The following is a 19,581-nucleotide window of genomic DNA, read 5'->3' on the forward strand; positions in this document are numbered from 1 at the left end:
GAGAGGAGAGAGAGAGAGAGAGAGAGAGAGAGAGAGAGAGAGAGAGAGAGAGAGAGAGAGAGAGGATGGATAAACCAGAAATTGATGGGATGATTTAAGTATAGGGGGCAGCAAAACAGTGGAAAGATAAAGAATAGAAAAGAAAGGAGAGTTCTCCAATGTGGGGAATTGCAGGCTGGTCTCCAGTTGAGCTAGGTCTGAACCTTGGTGGTGATAATTCACCTTCATGACACAGTAGGCGTTCCCTCATGCTCCTGAAACTCTGGCCCCTGCCTAAGTTACCACCCCCCACAGCCCCCACAAGAGAAGCATGGCTAAAAGTCACTTAGGCAATGGCCCAAGCTTCTGACCTTCAGGCTAAACTCCTCCCCAGTTACCTAGCAACAGTGAAGACCATAAAAGGGGCTGTTCAGCCTCTACTTGCTCTCTTACTGCTTACTCTCTTACTGCTTACTTTCTTACTTATCTCCCTCTTACCCCTCATTCTCCCCCTCTCTCCTCTCCCTTTGTCTTCTCTCCTCTCTCCTTTCTCTGTCTTCTCCTCTCCTCTCCCCTCTCCCTCTTACTCTTTCTCTCTAGCCTTCTCTCTCTCTCTCTCCCTCCTTCCCTCCCTCCTTTCCTCCCTCCCTCCCTCTTCCCTCCCTCCTTCCCCTCTTTCTTCCTGCATTTCTATAATAAAGCTCTTATACCATAGAGAGTCTCTGCTCCATCAAGATCCGCTGCGCACTCTTATCAGTGTTGGGAACCTCTTCCCTTATCCCTCTCTCCTATAACCCTGGGGCTTTAGCAAGGTAGCTCCAGGGTCCCCAGACAGGGCTGCCCCGTGACCACCCCCTGAAGAGTGGGATAGAGGCATGCCCACCCAGGAATGAGTGGAAAGGGTAGATAGCAGCCCTCCCATGCCTGACTGACCAGAGAATAGGGAAACTCTGGCGGGGCATGGACCTTTCCCCCCACTTCCCCTGGGCCCTCCTTTTTTTTGTTGATTTGAGCCATGTAAAGGTTTAAATATTAAACAATAAAATTAAATCTAAGTACTTAGGAATCTGAAGTAAAAACTTGATTTTAAGTTCAAGGTTAACCTTGATACATAGTAAGATCTTGTCTCAAAAAATAGTAAGTGATTTATGATACATTGAATTTTAAAAAATCAATGATTCTGTAAAGATATAAAAAGGAGGGGGGGAGGGAGAGAGAGTGAGAAAAGATAGTTGTGGGGCAAGGTAGGTGAGCAGAAACTCCTCTCATTAGACAAGTGCCAGCCAGTACATGTACAATTTTATTACTTATAAAATTATAGTTAAGTGAAAATCATCCAGGAACACTGAAACTGCTAGCTAAGTGGCTGTTTGTGAATAGTATATTCATAAGATACAGAGAGTCTTTTTCCAAAACTAGAAGACATTTTCTGTGTGTTGGGTAACAAGGAGCTATCATCAGCCTGGTCTGGCTATTAGTACCTTAATCTGTCTACCAGGACCGCCTGTCAGTGTGCCTTCTGATAGGTTACAGCATGAAGCCTATGCCGCACCTGGGAGGTACTCAAAACATTCACTCTTTAACCAGCCAACCTCTTTACAGCAGTCAACCCTTTAAATAAAACTTTGAAATACAGAGGAGATTAATTCGGAGACAGGATCTTGCTCTGTTGCCCAGCTGGCCTGGTGCTCAGACTAGCCTCGGATTCATGACCATTTTGCTTCCACTTCTTGATTTCTAATATTATAGGCAGATGCTGCCGCAATTGATTTATTAATCTTCATGTTTCTCTTTTTTCTTCTATGAGAAAAAACTTCAGTATAACAGAGCAGGTGACATTCTGAAACAGTTGGCCTGGTTCTTGTAAACCAGTAGTGTTGTGGTAACAGACAGCTGGATAGGATAGTAAAGGACAAAAGAGGCATAGCTAATAAGTACAGTGTAGAAGCTGACCCGATTCTGGATCAGGAAGAGAAAAACTGGTGAATGGTGAAGTCTTGTGATAGACAGTTGAAGATGCATATGTATAACTTACAAACTGGGTGTGGTGCCACTGCCTTCTTGGCGTAGACTGTAATATTGTGGTGCTGTAGAATGCCCTTAGTCTCCAAACACATACTGCAGTCCAGAGGGCATGGAGAGTTCCGAATCACTGCTCCTACGGGAGTTCAGATAAGAAAAGAAAATAATCCAGTGCATAAAGGAAGATATATGGAGGGAAACAGAAGAAGCAAATATGGCTGAATGGTGATTTCTGATGAGTCATTCATGGGGAAAGGGGGTTTGGGGATTTTCTGCGAGGCCCAAGCTACCCCAAAACTGGTTTTGTAGCCCAGGCTGACTTAAAACTGTTGACCCTCAGCCTTGAGCTACCTTGAGACTCACCTCTGATGGGTCTTTGTAGATCATTTTACAGCTGTTCTTTCAATGTCCCTGAGAATTCAGAGGGAGGAAGGTTATGTTGAGCACATTCTCTGCATTTAAACCATGGCTCCCCTGACTGGCTCTGGCTTCCTGGCTCCACAGTAACAGTGAAGCTTGTCAAGTGGCATTAGCAGAACCACGAGGAGTTCAGTGGGTGAGTGAGGAGAAGAATGGAACAGGGAAAAGTCATTTCAGGTGCCTCGGAGTCCCATTTCATCTTTGTCTTATAAAAAGTCAAAGCGCTTAAGAACCACATTCATCTTCAGATATTTGCCAGCTCCTGAGGCTTCTTTTTGTGGAGTCAGAGTTAAAAATTCCTGGCTAGGTAAAAGAGACTTTCCAAGAATACCATGCCATTTCTCTCTGCCCATAGTATGTCCTCACGAGTGCCACCTCATTACTGACTGAAAGGTAGAAGAACAGGATTGGTGACCTTAGACTTTTATCATTTAAAAAAAAAAAAAATCTGGAATTTGACTCAGCGTCAGCTATGTCCGTAGAACTGAGAGAGAGTTGGTATTAGGTTTTGGCAACTGCCATTTTTAAGTGGTTGTTGCACCCCTTCCTAGACTAGGAAGGGCAGGGTAAACTTTGAGTGGTCATTCCAGCTAATGAGTCTGTTACCAGACACTGCAGCGCTCACCTGGTGGGCCTCTGTGGCAGTGTTCTCAGGGTACAGTAGCATGGATAAGTTTGTCCCTTTCTTCTGATATGTTTTAAATAAAAATTTTTGCTTTCTCTATTAATCATGACACCATCTAACTAAGAAGGTGTTAGAGTAAATATTTAATTCCTTATCCTATGAAAGTTATTTCTTAGATTTTTTTCCACTCTCTTTTACCCATTCACCACCGTTGACCCAGATCCTTCCCACCCTCATTGCTTGCTCTCAAGAGGACAAACCCGGAGTCACGGGCAAAGGAGGACCTCTATAAATTTTGTTAATCTGGAAATGGTTCTCAAACCACAGTTTGTAAAACACTATTTTATGAGAAAAGAAGATGGGATGAAGACAGAAAAGGACACCCTTGGAAACAATAACAGTGTGGTGTGACCACAGGATCCCATGCCAGGAAGTCATGAGTTCTAATCCTAAATGTGTTTCCCAAGGCACAGTGGCAACATTGAATGGAAAAGTGCTAAAGAGAGCCCTTTGGTTATTTTTTCATTCATCTCTCAAGCAGTTCTTCATTGCATGTATGCTCTCGGTGTTACAGATACAAGTAAATGTCTGCCAGAGCAGGTATTGTCTCTGGCTTGTCACAGTGGTAAGATCTGTACATAAGTAACAGTATATTGAGGACAGTGGCCAGCACCATTGGAAGGAGCAGGTCACAGGAATGGGTAGAATAGGACAGAGTATAGCTTCCACTCTGTAGAGTCCTGGAGATCCCTGAGGAAAGATGGCTCCTGGGTCTTTAAAAGCAAGGTTGGTCTTAGACCTTAGAAACTGGTAGGCAGATTCTCCCTGTACAGGAGTAGAACAAACAGTGGTTGAGAGAATATGGGATACAGACAAGCTGGGAATGTGAGATTTAAATAGAAAAGTGTCTGAAAGGCTTTGACTCCTAAGCTGAATTTCTGTTTTATTCTTTAAGGAGCTGTAAAGGGGTTTAGACTATATATTTGCTATCTGCTGATTAATCTGGCAATAACCATGGCCTTAAGGAGAAATTTCTGTGATAAGTGGTAGGGGTCATGGCTAAAATTTAGTGAGGTGAATAGTGATGGAGTACTGTGGAGACTAGGCAACTGCTCCTAGCTGAAAGGGGTTAGAGATGATGGCACCTTGAGGGGACAGAGGAGACAGGATCACCTAGAGGATGTGCAAGTTGGAGGAGCAGAAGTATCTTCTGTGCACGTCTTTCTTGGGCTCTTGGCTGGATCATAAGGGAATACAGAAGGCTTTTAATTATTCTTCATGTATTTTTTTTCTAGAACCAATGGTTTCAAGTGAAACAGACTGTCTTGGAAATTTACTGTCCCTTTAAAAAGTTCTGCTAGCCCCTCAGTCAGGTTACATAACTAACATTCTGTAGCCTCCTGGAGTCTCCTTCTTTCCCTCCCCTACCTGGCACTTTCCTTTCTCTGGGTCAGGTTTAGCTTCTTTCTAACCATTGTTGCGGAACTCTTTAAATATTTGGTCTCACAGGTTCTAAAAGCTGGCAGGCCAGGCTGCTCTCTGCATGTTGTGAGACCAAAGCCTTCCAAAAAGGGGGCCAGTAAAATCTCATGCATGTTAGCAGAGTGAGGCAGCCGGAGGACGCAGTGTACCCTCCTCCATACCCAAGAGCTCCCAGCCATGCAGTGCACCCTCCTCCTCCATACCCAAGAGCTCCCAGCCATGCAGTACACCCTCCTCCATACCCAAGAGCTCCCAGCCATGCAGTGCACCCTCTGCAGTGCACCCTCCTCCTCCACACCCAAGAGCTCCCAGCCATGCAGTGCACCCTCCTCCATACCCAAGAGTTCCCAGGCATGCAGTGTGCCCTCCTCCATACCCAAGAGCTTCCAGCCATGAAGTACACCCTCCTCCATACCCAAGAGCTCCCTGCCACTGTGGCCCTCACTCACCATACCATCATTGTCATGGCAGGTTCCTGATCATGGAGACAACAGTAAGTTAACTAACTCACTGGGTCTCAGCATTGAGAACTGTGGCTCATCAGGGGTGCACACTATTCATTACTGCCTTGATTTCCATAGTAGGACTGCAATCTAGAGTTCACTCCAGCAGAGCAAATCCTCCTTTGGAGCATTCTAAGTTTGATACTATCTACAAGTTTGTTCTTAGTCCATACTGCATGGCTCTTTGTCCCAGCATGCCCTCAACAGTCCCATCTTTGTATATATGGATTTATTTATGCTCCCCAATTTAGCTTTGAGAAACTTGAGATACTATATATAATGTAATGACATTCTTAAAACTAGGAAATGGGGCAAAACATATCTTTGAATAGTAAAATAGGTAGAAGCTAGAAACCACAAATGTCTTCTAGAGTTTCCTGAGTCAAAATAAAGACAGAAACATAAAGCATAAAATAAAATAAAAATAAAGCATAAAATGTATGCATTTGTGAGATTAGCTCACAAGACTGTTTCCTTGTATTGTACCAACTTTCTCCATAAGTATACATAAAAGAACACTGCTCAGACTGGCTCCTGGATACATCAGCCTTCCTGCAGTGAGCAGCATAGCTCCCTGTTGGCTTCTTACAATGTCTCTCAGGCTGGGCCTATGTGGTGTTAAAGCCTCCTGTAGGTCAAAGTTTACACTGGAGGACTGTGTAGAATGTCCCATTACAGGCCATTGATCTCCAAAGGCTCTTCCTTGCAGAACCCAGCTTCAGGAAGATGCTGGATGACAAGAAAGAGCCAGGGAATGCATCTGGCAAATGCAGCTGACAGGACTGCTGGTACCAACTTAAAGGCACTAAGAAGTCCTGTAATTAGGAGACTGGTCCAGCATATATAAATTGAATTTTTTCTTTAATACATTAGAAAATCAATTTGAAGTTATCAGTGTTCTATCAAGAGCATGTAGTAAAATTCTTCAGTGTTGAGGATCAAGCCTTGAGCAAGAGCAGCTCTTCTGTCAGTAAGCTATACCCTCATCCCCTCAAATAGTAAGATTTTGAGCATTCCTGTGTTACAACTAGCCAACTCTGCTATTGTGTCAAAAAAGTATGCCTGTCCCAATCAAACAATATCTGAATATATGTAAGTGAATTAATATAATTCTCATGTGCCATGAAATGATTCTCTTTTGATTTGTTTTCAACCATTTAAAAATATAAAACTGAGGCTGGAGAGATGACTTAGAAGTTAAGTGCACTGACTGCTGTTCTAGAGGACCCAGGTTCAATTCCCAGCATTCATAAGACAGCTCACAAGTGTCTGTAACTCCAGTTGTAGAGGATCTGACACCCTCTTTTAGCTTTTTACAGATATCAAACACACAAGTGATGCACCTACAAACAAGCAGGCAAAGCACCCATCACATAAAATAAAAATTAAAAGTGTAATAAAATGCAAATGCTGATGTTGGCTTTCAGGCTGTTTACAAGCAGGTGATAGGCCGTGCTTGCATGCAGACCTCTGTCCCCAGTACTACTTGCTCAGCTTACCTTCTCAGTAAAACCCCCGAGTACTGTTCCTTGCTTTTTACTTTAACTTAGGCTTTAAGCTCCTGGCTTAAGAGCAGATCAAAAAGATCATGGTGGAATAAACTCGAATTTTACTCAGAAAATAACTGTGGGAGAGCAAGAGGGAAAAGCCATTTACAAACTAACCACAGAAGTTGTACTGTATTGCTGATGACTGGGTCTGTTTCAGGCTGGAAATGTCCTCAGAGGTATTACCATTCGTTCATTGTGTTCTTAGAAATGAATGCCCCAGAACCTCTGGAGACATTTACAAAAATACAATTTACCAGTTAATCCTCCAAGTAAATTAATAAGCCATGCCCCACCCAAACTAACAGCATTTTTTATTTTGACCTTGAAGGACTGTCTTTCAACATCTTATGATGTCATTATGATAAAATAAAAGGACTACAGCATCCCTGCTACCCCATGTGACATGTCAGATTTAGTTGCACAAGTACTTTTTATTGAGTACTCAGTGTTCATAAAGCATTTGACTAGGTTTTATGGAGGAGACAAAAATGAGTAAGGAGCAATGTATCCTTCCTTTACCTTGTGAACCAAGTTTGAGGTCCTCCCCATTGTATTACTGTATAGTGAGAATCATTTTTTTTTTTTTTTTTTTTTTTTTTTTNCCTGGCTGTCCTGGAACTCACTTTGAAGTCCAGGCTGGCCTCGAACTCAGAAATCCGCCTGCCTCTGCCTCCCGAGTGCTGGGACTAAAGGCGTGCGCCACCACCACCCGGCATGTGAGAATCAATTTAATCTTCCTGAGGCTTTCTATTACTATGCATCCAATGTTTTATTTTATACAGTCAGAATAGCTAAGATTTAAAAACTAAATAAATGAATAAATGAATGAATAAGTAAAGGAAGCAAATGCTAACTAGCATGGATGGAGGAAAGGGGAGCACTTTGCTGATGGTAGGACCGCACACTGCCTCATTAACTATGGAGATGAGTGTGGAAGCTCCAGAGCAGGCTAGATATAGATCTACCACATGGTCCAGCTCTACCACTCCTGGGTAGATTTCCCAGGGATTCTCTGTACTTACTGCAGAGAAAACTGCTTATCTGTTTGTTATTGCTTTAGTTACAACAACCAATGGGGAAGAGCCTAGAAGACAGTGAACTAATGAATACATAATGAAAATGTAGTAATACACACAGTGGAATATTATTAAGCTATAAAGAAAAATGCAATTATGAAATGTGCAGGCAAGTGGATGAATCTGAAAATCATTTTGGGATAACACAGTCCCTTGTAGACAAATGTCATATGTTCTTTCTTATATGTACATTCTAGCTTTGGATCTTTAGATATGTGTGTTTAAATTAGAGTACCCATAGAAGTCAAGAAACTAGTAAAGGGGTCCTGAGGGGAAGATTTCAAAGAAAAGGAGAGAGAATACAAGTACTGTAGAGTAGGGAAAGGGAACAGTGGAACAGGCAGGGTTAAATAAGAGTGCTGGGAAAAAGGCTGGATAGATGGCTCAGTGGTCAAAACAGAGGACCAAAGTTTGTTTCCAGCATCCTGTCAGGTTGCTCCCAGCTGTGTGTAATGGCAGCTTCAAGGGATCCAATGCCTTCTTCTGGCCTCTGTTGGCACTACATTCATGTAATACACTAATACACTCAGGCATACAGCATAACATCAAATAAATATATCTTTCTAAAAATGGGGTAGAGGTTGGAAGGACAGGGTAGAGAAAGGAACATGGGAAAGAGTAACAGACTTTTGAAAATGCCATATGGAAACATATTACTGTGGAATAGCATGTACATATATGCATAGGTATGTGTATATACATAGATAGATAAAAAGAGTTTAGATAGATAAAAAGAGTTTAAATGAAGTTATTCTAGACCCTACCCCACACACAAACATTAAAGGTTCATTGCTCTTGGTCACCTCCAGAATTCAAAGGACTTGGGAGATCAAGCTAGTATCGACCTGGAAGCTTCATCCCACTGGCTACCTATGGGTATAAGGATACATTTTTTCAAATGAAGTTAGGGATTATGCTGGTTTAGTAGATCCTGACTTCATTATCCATAGATAGTTAGGTTTCTAATACTAGGCATGCTTTCTCTCTTGTTGATGGCGCTCAGTTAGAGAGCTCTTGGTTACCATCAAGTTATGCATGCCATTACTGCACCCTTAGTGTTATCTTGCCGTGATGTTCATTGTTGTTGTTTATACGCATCGTAACGCCCTCTCATGCAGGCGGCTCACTGACGGTAAGATAGAAATTCCTCAGCTGCTCTGTTCAGTAGGCAACCTACACACCTACATGCTGTATACCCATATAGCTAAGTAGGACTTTTGCTTGCTTCTCTTCCTTGGAAACTTGCATAATGCCCTCTAGTATAACGAAAGCTAGTCCCACAGAGGAGGTTTTCCAGTCAGATGCAGCTCAGGAACTCTTAGTCCTATCTGAAGTACATAGTGTCTTCAGCTTGCTATAGTGTATGTATAGAAGTCATAGCAAAATTTTAAGGAGTAGATCCTCCCCTTCCACCTTATTGAAGCAGGGTCTCTCTTTTTGTTTCTGTCATACTTTGCACCCCAGGCCAGCTGACCCATGAGCTTCTGGGCAGTTCTTTTATCCCATATTCCATAGGAGTGCTGGAGTTATAGGTGTGTACCACATTCAACCTTTTATGTGGGTTCTAAGTGAGATAGTTGGTTGTTCAGGCACACAAACTGTGATCTGGAATGTTTCTGACATGATATAATAGAATTATATTATGCTTAGCTAGGTTAACTATTTGGCCCCATTTTTAAATAACTATTCCTGGGTCCTGTCCCTATCGCAGATGCCACATAACATTCTTTGGCATACTGTTTACCTGAAAGAGAGAGGGTGCAGCAAAGTATCTGTAGCTGATCCTTGAAGGACCTGATCCCCTATACCCCATGGACAGGGAGGCCACAGATCAAACCTCCCTGCTGCCTGATGGTACCTGTTCTCTCTTGGGGCAAGGAGAAGTTTGAGTTAAGTCACAGAGAGGAAGAGAATGGTGATCACATCTCTGACTCATATTTCTCTCTCCTTATGTGCAAAACAGACTGTTCTTTAACATTCTGTAACAGTGGATTATTTGTGCTAATTCTGTTTTCCATCTTTCCTAGAAAAGACTGTATCTTCACCATTGATCCATCAACTGCTCGCGACCTTGATGATGCCCTCTCGTGCAGGCGGCTCACTGATGGTAGGATAGACATTCCTCTGCTGCTCTATGCTGTAGGCAATCTGCACACCCATATGCTCTATACCCATGTCAGGCTTCCTCATGCTGTTTCAGCAGCCTAATGGGCAAAGACGGGGTTGCTTCATTCCCGAAATTGACTATAGGAGCTAAGTACAGTAGGTAGCAGCAGGCACTACCTCCTGAGACATGGTTGTCTAGGCCTGACTTGCAGAAGCCCCTCTAATCCATGTAGTTCTTTGTCTATTAAAAAGATTGTGAGGGCTGCAGAGATGTCTCAGTGGTTTAGAGCACTGACTGCTCTTCCAGAGTCCTGAGTTCAACTCTCAGCAGCCACATGGTGGGTGGCTCACAAACATCTGTAATGGGATCCAATGCCTTCTTCTAGTGTGTCCGAAGACAGCGACAGTGTACTCACATACATAAAACAATTCTTTAAAAAAAAAAAAAAAAGAAGAAGATTGTGAATGGCCAACTGTTAAGGACTTTCAAAAAGTCAGGGTCTTAGTCATGGATGATTGTAGTAGACAGAATAGCAGCAGCTGATTGTCAGAAGACTTGGAGACAGTGTGAGTAATAAAACCCTAACAGTTCTCTCCATCCCCACAGATACATTTCCTAGGTCTGTCTGACCCTTTTCTTAGGGGTGCCTTGGTTACTACTATGACATTGATTATTCTTGAAGATTACTTTAGACTAACATGGCCTTTGATGGTGTACCAGTCAGGTATGCGCAACTTTTTATGTTTGTCTGCCTCAGAGCATTGATGGCCCACTTTCAAAGTATTCACCCCTCATCTTTCTCTGGTGTAAACCTGTTTCCTTCTCTGTTGCAATAAATAGTGATGTTTAGCAGACAGAAGCTAAGAGACAGAACATGCTGCCTAAAACTGCTTAGCTTCTTTTAGTAGGAGCTCTCTCTACCCACCCCACAAATAATCCTGTGGATAAGACGCATGTGTGCTAGGCAACACTCTGTTACTGAGCCGTACCCTTAGCACAGTACTCTCAGTTGTGTTTCTATAATCTAAAGTTAGAGCAGTCTGTTTACAAGAGCGAACTTTGGCCCAACGCCTTACATTCTGAATATGCTCTGCTGTGCGCCTCTTGCTTGAGCAAGCCTCCTCTCTCTGCAGATCCTACTCTCTAAAACACCAATATGAACAGTACCCAAGGCAGAGGCCTGGTGATGCTGGGCCTTCCTCTCCTGGGGTTACAGCTCCTCTCTGTTAGTGGTCGAAAACAGCTGTTCTGTTTATTCTCTCTAGTTTTAAGTTGTTTATAACAGCATTCTAATATCTGTTTCTCTGTCTCTGGTAGCCTCAAACTCGAACTTGCAGGGAGAGCAGGGAGCTAGCATATGTCCTTCCTCACTCACTCTGCAGAGCCACTTCATACTTCTGGTATGCAATTGTGAGGGCAAAGGTTTCATGGAGAAAATGGGGGGAGGGGGAAATGCTGCAAGAAAAGCAGATTAGCAGCAAGTAATGCTCTTTATTTGTCAGACCATACAAAACCACATAGACATTGTTCTGCAAGAATTCAGCCACAGCGGGGGAAATAAGTTATCAAAAGACTAAAGGAAAAGGAGAAGAGGCAGGCCAGGAAAATGCCAGAAAAACATCCCAAGTGTAGGCATACAGACTTGGACTGGAGATTATAAGCAAGATCCGTGAGGAGTGAGGTAACAGAGACGAGGAAGAGAAGAATCTGTGGAAACAGGTGGCAGAAGGGAAAAAGAAGAGACAGAAGTGGGTCATGCTGGATGATGGGGAACTATCCACAGGTAGAAATTGGAAAGTCAGGAGGACATGCTGCTGGTTTTGATCAGGCTACCACATGGAGTTGCCTGTCTCATAATAGGCATTTATATGAATCACTGCTAACCTATTTTTAAAGGACAAGAGAATAAATAAACTGAGTAGATGATGTCATAAAGCTATAGCAGGAGAGCCCTGAGGGGGGACAAGCAGCGTACCCAGTACAGAGAGTGAACCTAACCTCCTAGGAAGATGGGATCATAGGCCATTTTCCTCTCTGTCCAAATTTTTTAATGCGGTAATAGTAGCTTTATAATGAAAAAACTTTGTAGTAAAAAATCATGAGGTGCCAGAAATCCCAAGCTGCCCAGTAGTTACCCATTGCACTAAGTGATGATCAGAGCCTTCCTTCTATGTGCTTGGTGTTTCTGGCATTCCAGAGAGACAGTTGACATCTGTGCATCTGGCAGGGCAGCAGCCAAAGGAAGAAACCAGCAAAGCCTTGGGAAAAGCCGAGGTAGTCAGTCAAGCATTTTTATGGTGGCACTTCCACAGTTGGCCATTGGGACAACTGGATCTGCCAGGATCATTTATCCAGGGAGATGAAAAGCAAATGGGCAAGTCCAGTTTGGATTGGGATGGCCTTGGCTAAGTTCAGATTCCATTAGTTACCAGTTCATGTCAGTTCCTACTTAGAGGAAAATATTTACTGTTTTAAAAAGCAAATAATGAGCTGGGCGTGGTGGCGCATGCCTTTAATCCCAGCACTCAGGAGGAAGAGGCAGGCAGATTTCTGAGCTCGAGGCCAGCCTGGTCTACAATGTGAGTTCCAGGACAGCCAGGGGCTATACAGAGAAACCTGTCTCGAAAAACCAAAAGAAAGAAAAAGAAAAAGAAAAAGAAAAAGAAAAAGAAAGAAAGAAAGAAAGAAAGAAAGAAAGAAAGAAAGAAAGAAAGAAAGAAAGAAAGAAAGAAAGAAAAAGAAAGAAAGAAAGGAAGGAAGGAAGGAAGGAAGGAAGGAAAAGAAGAAAGAGCAAATAATGTTTTTTTTGGCCATATTTATATAATCTATGTTTATTTAAATAAAATACTGTATAAAAGGTATGTTTTTCTTTGGTCTCACAGAAATCATTTGAATGGCTATTATGTGAAAAATCAACTCTACAGACAGATAGAGCCTTCCAATGCTCACACTTCCTTCCATAGAGTTCCAGGGTACACCTGGATCTTTCCTATCAGGTGCAAGATACAGACAACCAATTGTGTAACGTGTTAAATTTAACTGAAAGGAGGCAGAAGTGTGTCCCCATCTCCCTTCCAAAGCAGAGCTTCTACCATGCATCTGATCTGGGATTTACCCCTTTAGCCCCAAACATACCTAAGGGGAAAGAGCACTCCCAAGCAGTGTGGATTCTTTCACTTTGCTTAAGAAATTATTTAATAAAAAGTGGTATTGTAATGATATCCCAGAATCTAAAGACAGTAAATCCCAGTTCAGTGTTTTATGATTATAACAGATTGCTTGCAGCACACCTCACAGTTGACCTCACATTAGTCTGGGAATACCACAGTTGTAAGCTCACCCTCTGGTTTCTTAATAACTCTTGCGGCATTCACTTTATTGAATATCCAGATTGCATTTGAACTTGTTACTCCAAAGGCAGCCTGTTCTGCCATAAGATTGTGTGACTCTTAGGAAATCCTCCCCTGAAAGAATCAGAAATACTGTTATCTTTCTGCAATTTTTCATTTTTTAGTCCTGTTAATGCTCCTCAGTGCCCTGAAGCACAAATACAGTGTCTCATGTGAAAATCTTTCTAAACAAGAGCTATCATTTATCTTCTGAATCACATCTCAGCTAAGGAACCTAAATATCCTTTCATGTTTTGTGGCTGATAAAGTGTGAGTCCATTCACCACGTGATAGAGTCTTCCTGCTTTTGTGAGGTCTAGGGTGTATGGCTCCCTGCCTGGCAAGCTCTCCTAGAAAGTTCATCTTCTCTGAAAGAATTGGGATCTGGACAATATATATCCATTTTGTTCAGGTACTGCTTTTCCATGAGTATCAAAGACCAAACTGTCAGATAGATGGGTTCTTTAGCAAACTGTCAGGCAGAGCCTTTAGCTTTAGTTGATTCTGGAACCCCACAATTCTGCATCTTGTTTTGTAATTTGAATTTTCTAAGGTTTGCTGTGTCATTGAACATGATTAGGCTATCCTTGCCAGGCCTTAGAAGTGAATGCGCAGGAGAGGGGAACAGCTGCTAATGAACTTGGGCTTCTTCTTGGAGGGATGAAAGAGTTCTGGAATTACATGGTTGATAGTTGCACAGTTTTGTGAAAATGTTAAAAACCACAAAGGAAAGGTGAATGAGTGAAGAATGAATGAATGAGAAAAATAAATGAACAAATCTAAATCCACTTATTTTTGATACTTTATGGAGATCAGAATTTAGATTTGATCCATGACTAAGCAGGGATCTTAACAGTATGTCCAACTGGGTACCTTATAGTCGCATCCTTTCTGTCTCCTGGCCACTTTCATCTCTAAAGTATGAAATCCCAACCCCAAGTGCCCAACCCTTTACCTGGGCTACCTACTACCCCACTCCCATTTGACTCATTGAAAGAAGGGCCTTCCTCCTACCTTGGTAAAATATGAGGAAATGGATGTCTTCCAGCCTGTATACCTCCAAATAGTATATCTCTCCTACCAAGGCTCATAGAGTTCCAGGGTACACCCAGGTCTTTCCTATCAGGTGCAAGATACAGACAACCAATTGTGTAACGTGTTAAATTTAACTGAAAGGAGGAGGAAGTGTGTCCCCATCTCCCTTCCAAAGCAGAGCTTCTACCATGCATCTGATCTGGGATTTACCCCTTAGCCCCAGCAGACATCTGACTGCTCAGATGTCTTAATTTATTTTCCTATCACTGTGATTTAAAAAAAAAAAAAAAAACTCTGAAAAAAACAATTCGGGGAGAAAGGGTTTGTCTCAGTTTACAGCTCAAGGGCACTGTGCATCATGGAGGATATCAGGGCAGCAGGAGTTGAAGGCCGGTGGTCACATCACATCTACAGTCAGGAAACAAAAAGCAATTAATGCTTGTGCTTAGCTAACTTCTCTTTATACAATTCAGGGTGCAAGCCCACTTAAGTGGATACTGTCCACTTAAGTACGTGTGTGTCTTCCTAGCCCAATTAATCTAATCAATAAAGTTCCTTCGAAGGCATGTCTGGAAGCTGAATAATCTCTCTTAGAGTCTGGAGGCTTGTCTACTTGGTGATTCTTAGCTACCTGGTGTCTACTTGGGTCTTAAGGTAGACCTGTTTTCAATCTCTTGAGAAACTGCTGAATTGATTTCCAGAGTGGTTGTACAAGTTTGCACTCCTACCAACTCTACAGCTTCGCCAGCATGTACTGTCCTGTGAGGTTTTTAATTTTAGCTATTCTGATGGGTGTAAGGTGGAATCTCAGAGCTGATATAATTTGCATTTCCCTGATAACTAAGGATGTTGAACATTTCTTTAGGTAGTTCTTGGCCATTTAGGATTCCTCCGATGAGAATTCTCTGTTTAAGTATGTACCTCATTTTAAATTGGGGTTTCTGGGTTGTTGGTATCTGTCTTGAGTTCTTTATATATTTTGGATATTAGCCCTCTGTCAGATGTAGAGTTAGTGAAGATCTTTTCCCAATCTGTTAGGGTATCGTTTTATCCTAATGATGATGTCCTTTGAATTACAGAAGCTTTTCAGTTTCATGTGGTCTCATTTATTAATTCTTGACCTTAGTGCCTGAGCCATTGGTATTCTGTTCAGGAAGTTGTCTCCTGTACCAATGAGTTCAAGGCTATTCCCCCACTTTCTCTTCTATTAGATTTAGTGTATCTGGCTTTAAATTGAGGTCTTTGATCCATCTGGACTTCAGTTTGTGCAGGTTGATAAATATGGATCTATTTGCATTCTTCTACATGCAGACATCCAGTTAGACCAGCAGCATCTGTTGAAGGTGCTCTCCCCTTTCCATTGTATGGTTTTGGCTTCTGTGTCAAAAATCAAGTGTCCATAGGTATGTGGGTTTATTTCTGGGTCTTTGATTTGATTTCATTGATCCACCTGTCTGTTTCTATGCCAAGAACATACAGGTTCTTATTACTATTGCTCTGTAGTATAGCTTAAAGTCAGGGAAGTTATATCTCCAGAAGTTCTTTTATTGTTCGGGATCATTTTAATTATCCTGGGTTTTTTGTTTTTCCAATCAAAGTTGAGAATTGTTCTTTCAAGATCTGTGAAGAATTGTGGGGAGGTAGGGGGTTTGTTGGGAGTGTGACACCTATAGGGGACCTTCTCCTCAAAAGAGAAAGGCAAGGTGGAATTGGGGGAGATACTGCAAGGAGAGGAAGGACTACTATTTGAGTTGTAAAATGAATAAATAAACAAACAAATACACAAACAAACCCTGGACTCACATTGGCCACCTCATCTTCTCAGGACTGTTGCTGGGGCCTTTTCAGTAGCCATCTCTCTCTGACTGCTGCCCATTATCTTTTCTCTCGCTGTACTTACAAGGACCAGAGCATGCCACTTTTCTTAGAAAATCTGCTTGTGCCTATGGACCAAGTTCTACCAAAGCCCTGCAATGCTAGTCCTCTACTTACTCCATCCAACACACACAGGCACACACACACACACACTCACACATGCACATGTACATACGCACATACCCAAACATAAAAGCAAGCTAAAATTCTGCAGCTACCTTTCCTCCCGGCAGAATGAATTATTTCTACTTGATCACATTAGCCTGTTTCCTTCATGTTTCTAACAACAATAAATACAACTACTTCTGATTTAATCCCCCTTTTTATTGTTTCCCAGGGCAGTATTCCTTGCATATGTACATCTCAAGTATTATGAACTTTAAAACTGTTTAGTGTTGCCGACCTCACTAGGCAGTCTTACAGTATTGCTTTTCTTTTTGCTGTTGTTTTTGTTTGTTTGTTTGTTTTTATTTTATTTTTTTACTTTCTTCATTTTTCTGTCTTTATAAGTTCATGGTTGCTTGTAGGCTTATATCCTGATCTATAAGACTCCTTTACTTCTCTATCCTAAAGTAAATGTCTCTTTGGAATTTACATAGTCTTCCCTTGTTTCATCTCCATTTTTTAACTCATGTGTCATATCTTGGTGATGCCATCAGGCTTACTGAATTCTGTCTTTTTCTAGCATGGTGGATTTTGCATACCTTATACCTAGGGTCTTCTTACATGAGTCACTGAATGCCCTAAATGCTTTTCTCTCTTTATGCCTATAGCCTTCCCAGAGACTCATAGCATGTCTTTTATTTTGGCATCTGTTCCTGCCTGTATTCTTGCCATTTCCAACTAAGGAAGAGCTAACTTAAGCCTACTATGGGCAGAGAACTTACCTTCCTCCTCACGAATGTCTTGAAGCTTGATTATATATCGGGTTTTTTTTTTTTCCTTGATAAATATCCCATGTATACCCAAGAAACACATGTTCTCTTCCCTGTTGAGAAGTATTGAAAAATGGCAGTAAGACAGTATTGTGAAGTGTTCTTGTCTTCCCTGCTTTGTGTTCTTCATGCCCTCATTAGCTTGTCTTCACTGTGGCCAGGAAGTACAAAGAGAAACATTTAAAGGAGAAAGGCTGCTTGCTCCCACTCTCAGAGGCTTCAGTCCAAAGGAAACAGTGAGAGTGTACACTCATAGCTGTCAGGAAACCCTTCACCTCATAGCTGTCAGGAAGCCGACTCTTCTTCCATGGCTCTTTTATCTCGTCTATCTATTTACAGTTGCTATAGATACTCCGAGTAACTGTGTGTGTTTGAATTGTATGTCTTTGTCCATCCTTCCTTCACCCTCTTTTTTTAAAAAATAGGTTGGATTTTATGAGGAAATTATGGACAGTTGAGGGTTCAAGTGTCATTCCCATGTAGCAACATTTCTTTACATTTTAAAGTGAGGTAGTGGTAGTTGTTTTGGTTTATTTTGTTTTGTTTTGTTTTTAAATCTCTAATGCTGTTGCCCAATTAGAGGAGGATATTGAAGGAAATTCAGGTGCTGAGGTGGATCTTTGGGGAAGTTTAAAAGCCTTCTCATTTGATAGTGGAATTGTTTAAGGAGTTTGGTAGATAAAAGGCTCTCCTTTTGTTTGACCATTTTCACAATATGAAGTTCAACTAAAGTCTTTCTGTCAAGTCATCAACATCAAGAAAAACACAATTTCCTTAGTATACAGGTGTATCAAAAGTTTGTCTACTTGTACTTTAATATACATTTCAAGATGTACATTTGAGACTTAAAATTTTAAAAAGAAAAAAAGATATCTTGGGGGCTATAGAGTTGGCTCAGAGTAAAGAGAATGTTCTAGTCTTTAGAGAACCCAGGTTCAATTCCCAGCAGCTCCAGAGGGGCTGCTTGCCACAGGCTCCTGTACACACCATTTATACATTCCCATAGACAGACATGTGTATGTATGCATAATTTAAAACATAATGAATCTTTCCTAAAAGATATATCTTATTTCATTTTTTAAAATGGTTACCATAAAAGCTCTTATAAATCAAGACACATATACAAGAAAAACATATATATATATATTTCTGTATTTACATTTATTATTGACCAGTACAAATATAATGTTTTAATATTCAGAGAAATATAACATTAATTTTACACTTCACATAGACTGTCTTTTTTTACAATGTCTTTGTTTTTTGTTGTTGTTGTTTGTTTTTTAACTTCTTGGGAAGTTTAATGGCTGTTTTTAAAGCAACCTCAGCCTTCACATTTTTATTAGTTTTTTTTTCATTTTTTAATTTTATTGTTTTTTTTCTTTATTAGATATTTTCTTTATTTACATTTCAAATGCTATCCTGAAAATTCCCTATACCCTCCCCCTACCCTGCTCCCCTACCCACCCACTCCCACTTCTTGGCCCTGGCATTCCCCTGTACTGGGGCATATAAAGTTTGCATAGCCTAGGGGCCTTTCTTCCCAATGATGGACAACTAGGCCATCTTCTGCTACATATGCAGCTCTAGCTCTAGTCTTGAGCTCTGGGGGGTACTGGTTAGTTCATATTGTTGTTCCATCTATAGGATTGCAGACCCCTTCCACTCCATGGGTTCTTTCTCTAGCTCCTCCATTGGGGACCCTGTGTCCCATCCTATAGATGACTATGAGCATCCACTTCTGTATTTGCCAGGCACTGGCATAGCCTCATAGGAGATGGTTATATCAGGGTCTCTTCAGCAAAATCTTGCTGGCATGTGCAATAGTGTATGGGTTTGGCAGCTGATGATGGAGAGGATCCCCAGGTGGGGTAGTCTCCGGATAGTCCATCTTTCCATCTTAGCAACAAACTTTGTCTCTGTAACTCCTTTCATGGGTATTATGTTCCCTATTCTAAGGAGGAATGAAGTATCCACACTTTGGTCTTCCTTCTTCTTGGTTTTCTTGTGTTTTGCAAATAGCATCTTGAGTATTCTACATTTTGGGCTAATATCTACTTATCAGTGAGTGCATATCATGTGAGTTCTTTTGTGATTAGGTTACCTCACTAAGGATGATATCCTCCAGATACATCCATTTGCCCAAGAATTTCATAAATTCATCATTTTTAATAGCTGAGTAGTACTCCATTGTGTAAATTACCACATTTTCTGTATACATTCCTCTGTTGAGGGACGTCTTGGCTCTTTCCAGCTTCTGGCAATTATAAATATGGCTGCTATGAACATAGTGGAGCATGTGACTTTATTACCAGTTAGGACGTCTTCTGGGTATATGCCCAGGAGAGGTATTGCTGGATCTTCTGGTAAAACTATGTCCAATTTTCTGAGGAACTGTCAGACTGATTTCCAGAGTGATTGTACAAGCTTGCAGTCCCACCAGCAATGGAGGAGTGTTCCTCTGTCTCTACATCCTCGCCAGCATCTGCTGTCACCTGAATTTTTGATATTAGCCATTCTGACTGGGGTGAGATAAAATCTCAAGGTTGTTTTGATTTGCATTTCCCTGATGATTAAGGATGT

At 41.5% G+C, this 19,581-nt stretch overlaps 1 protein-coding gene across 2 annotated transcripts in view; it reads left to right on the forward strand.

The window, feature by feature from the left end:
* The window catches only part of Dis3l2 (DIS3 like 3'-5' exoribonuclease 2), a 326,249-nt gene that overhangs the window by 202,561 nt on the left and 104,107 nt on the right, over window positions 1-19,581 (forward strand). For both annotated transcript variants that reach the window (XM_021198088.1, XM_021198087.1), the window contains one exon: window positions 9,685-9,764. In XM_021198088.1, coding sequence (XP_021053747.1) covers window positions 9,685-9,764 — 80 coding nt within the window. The remainder of the gene's footprint in view (window positions 1-9,684; window positions 9,765-19,581) is intronic.

The sequence above is a fragment of the Mus pahari genome, chromosome 5 (genome assembly GCF_900095145.1).
Source record: "Mus pahari chromosome 5, PAHARI_EIJ_v1.1, whole genome shotgun sequence".
NCBI lineage: Eukaryota > Metazoa > Chordata > Mammalia > Rodentia > Muridae > Mus > Mus pahari.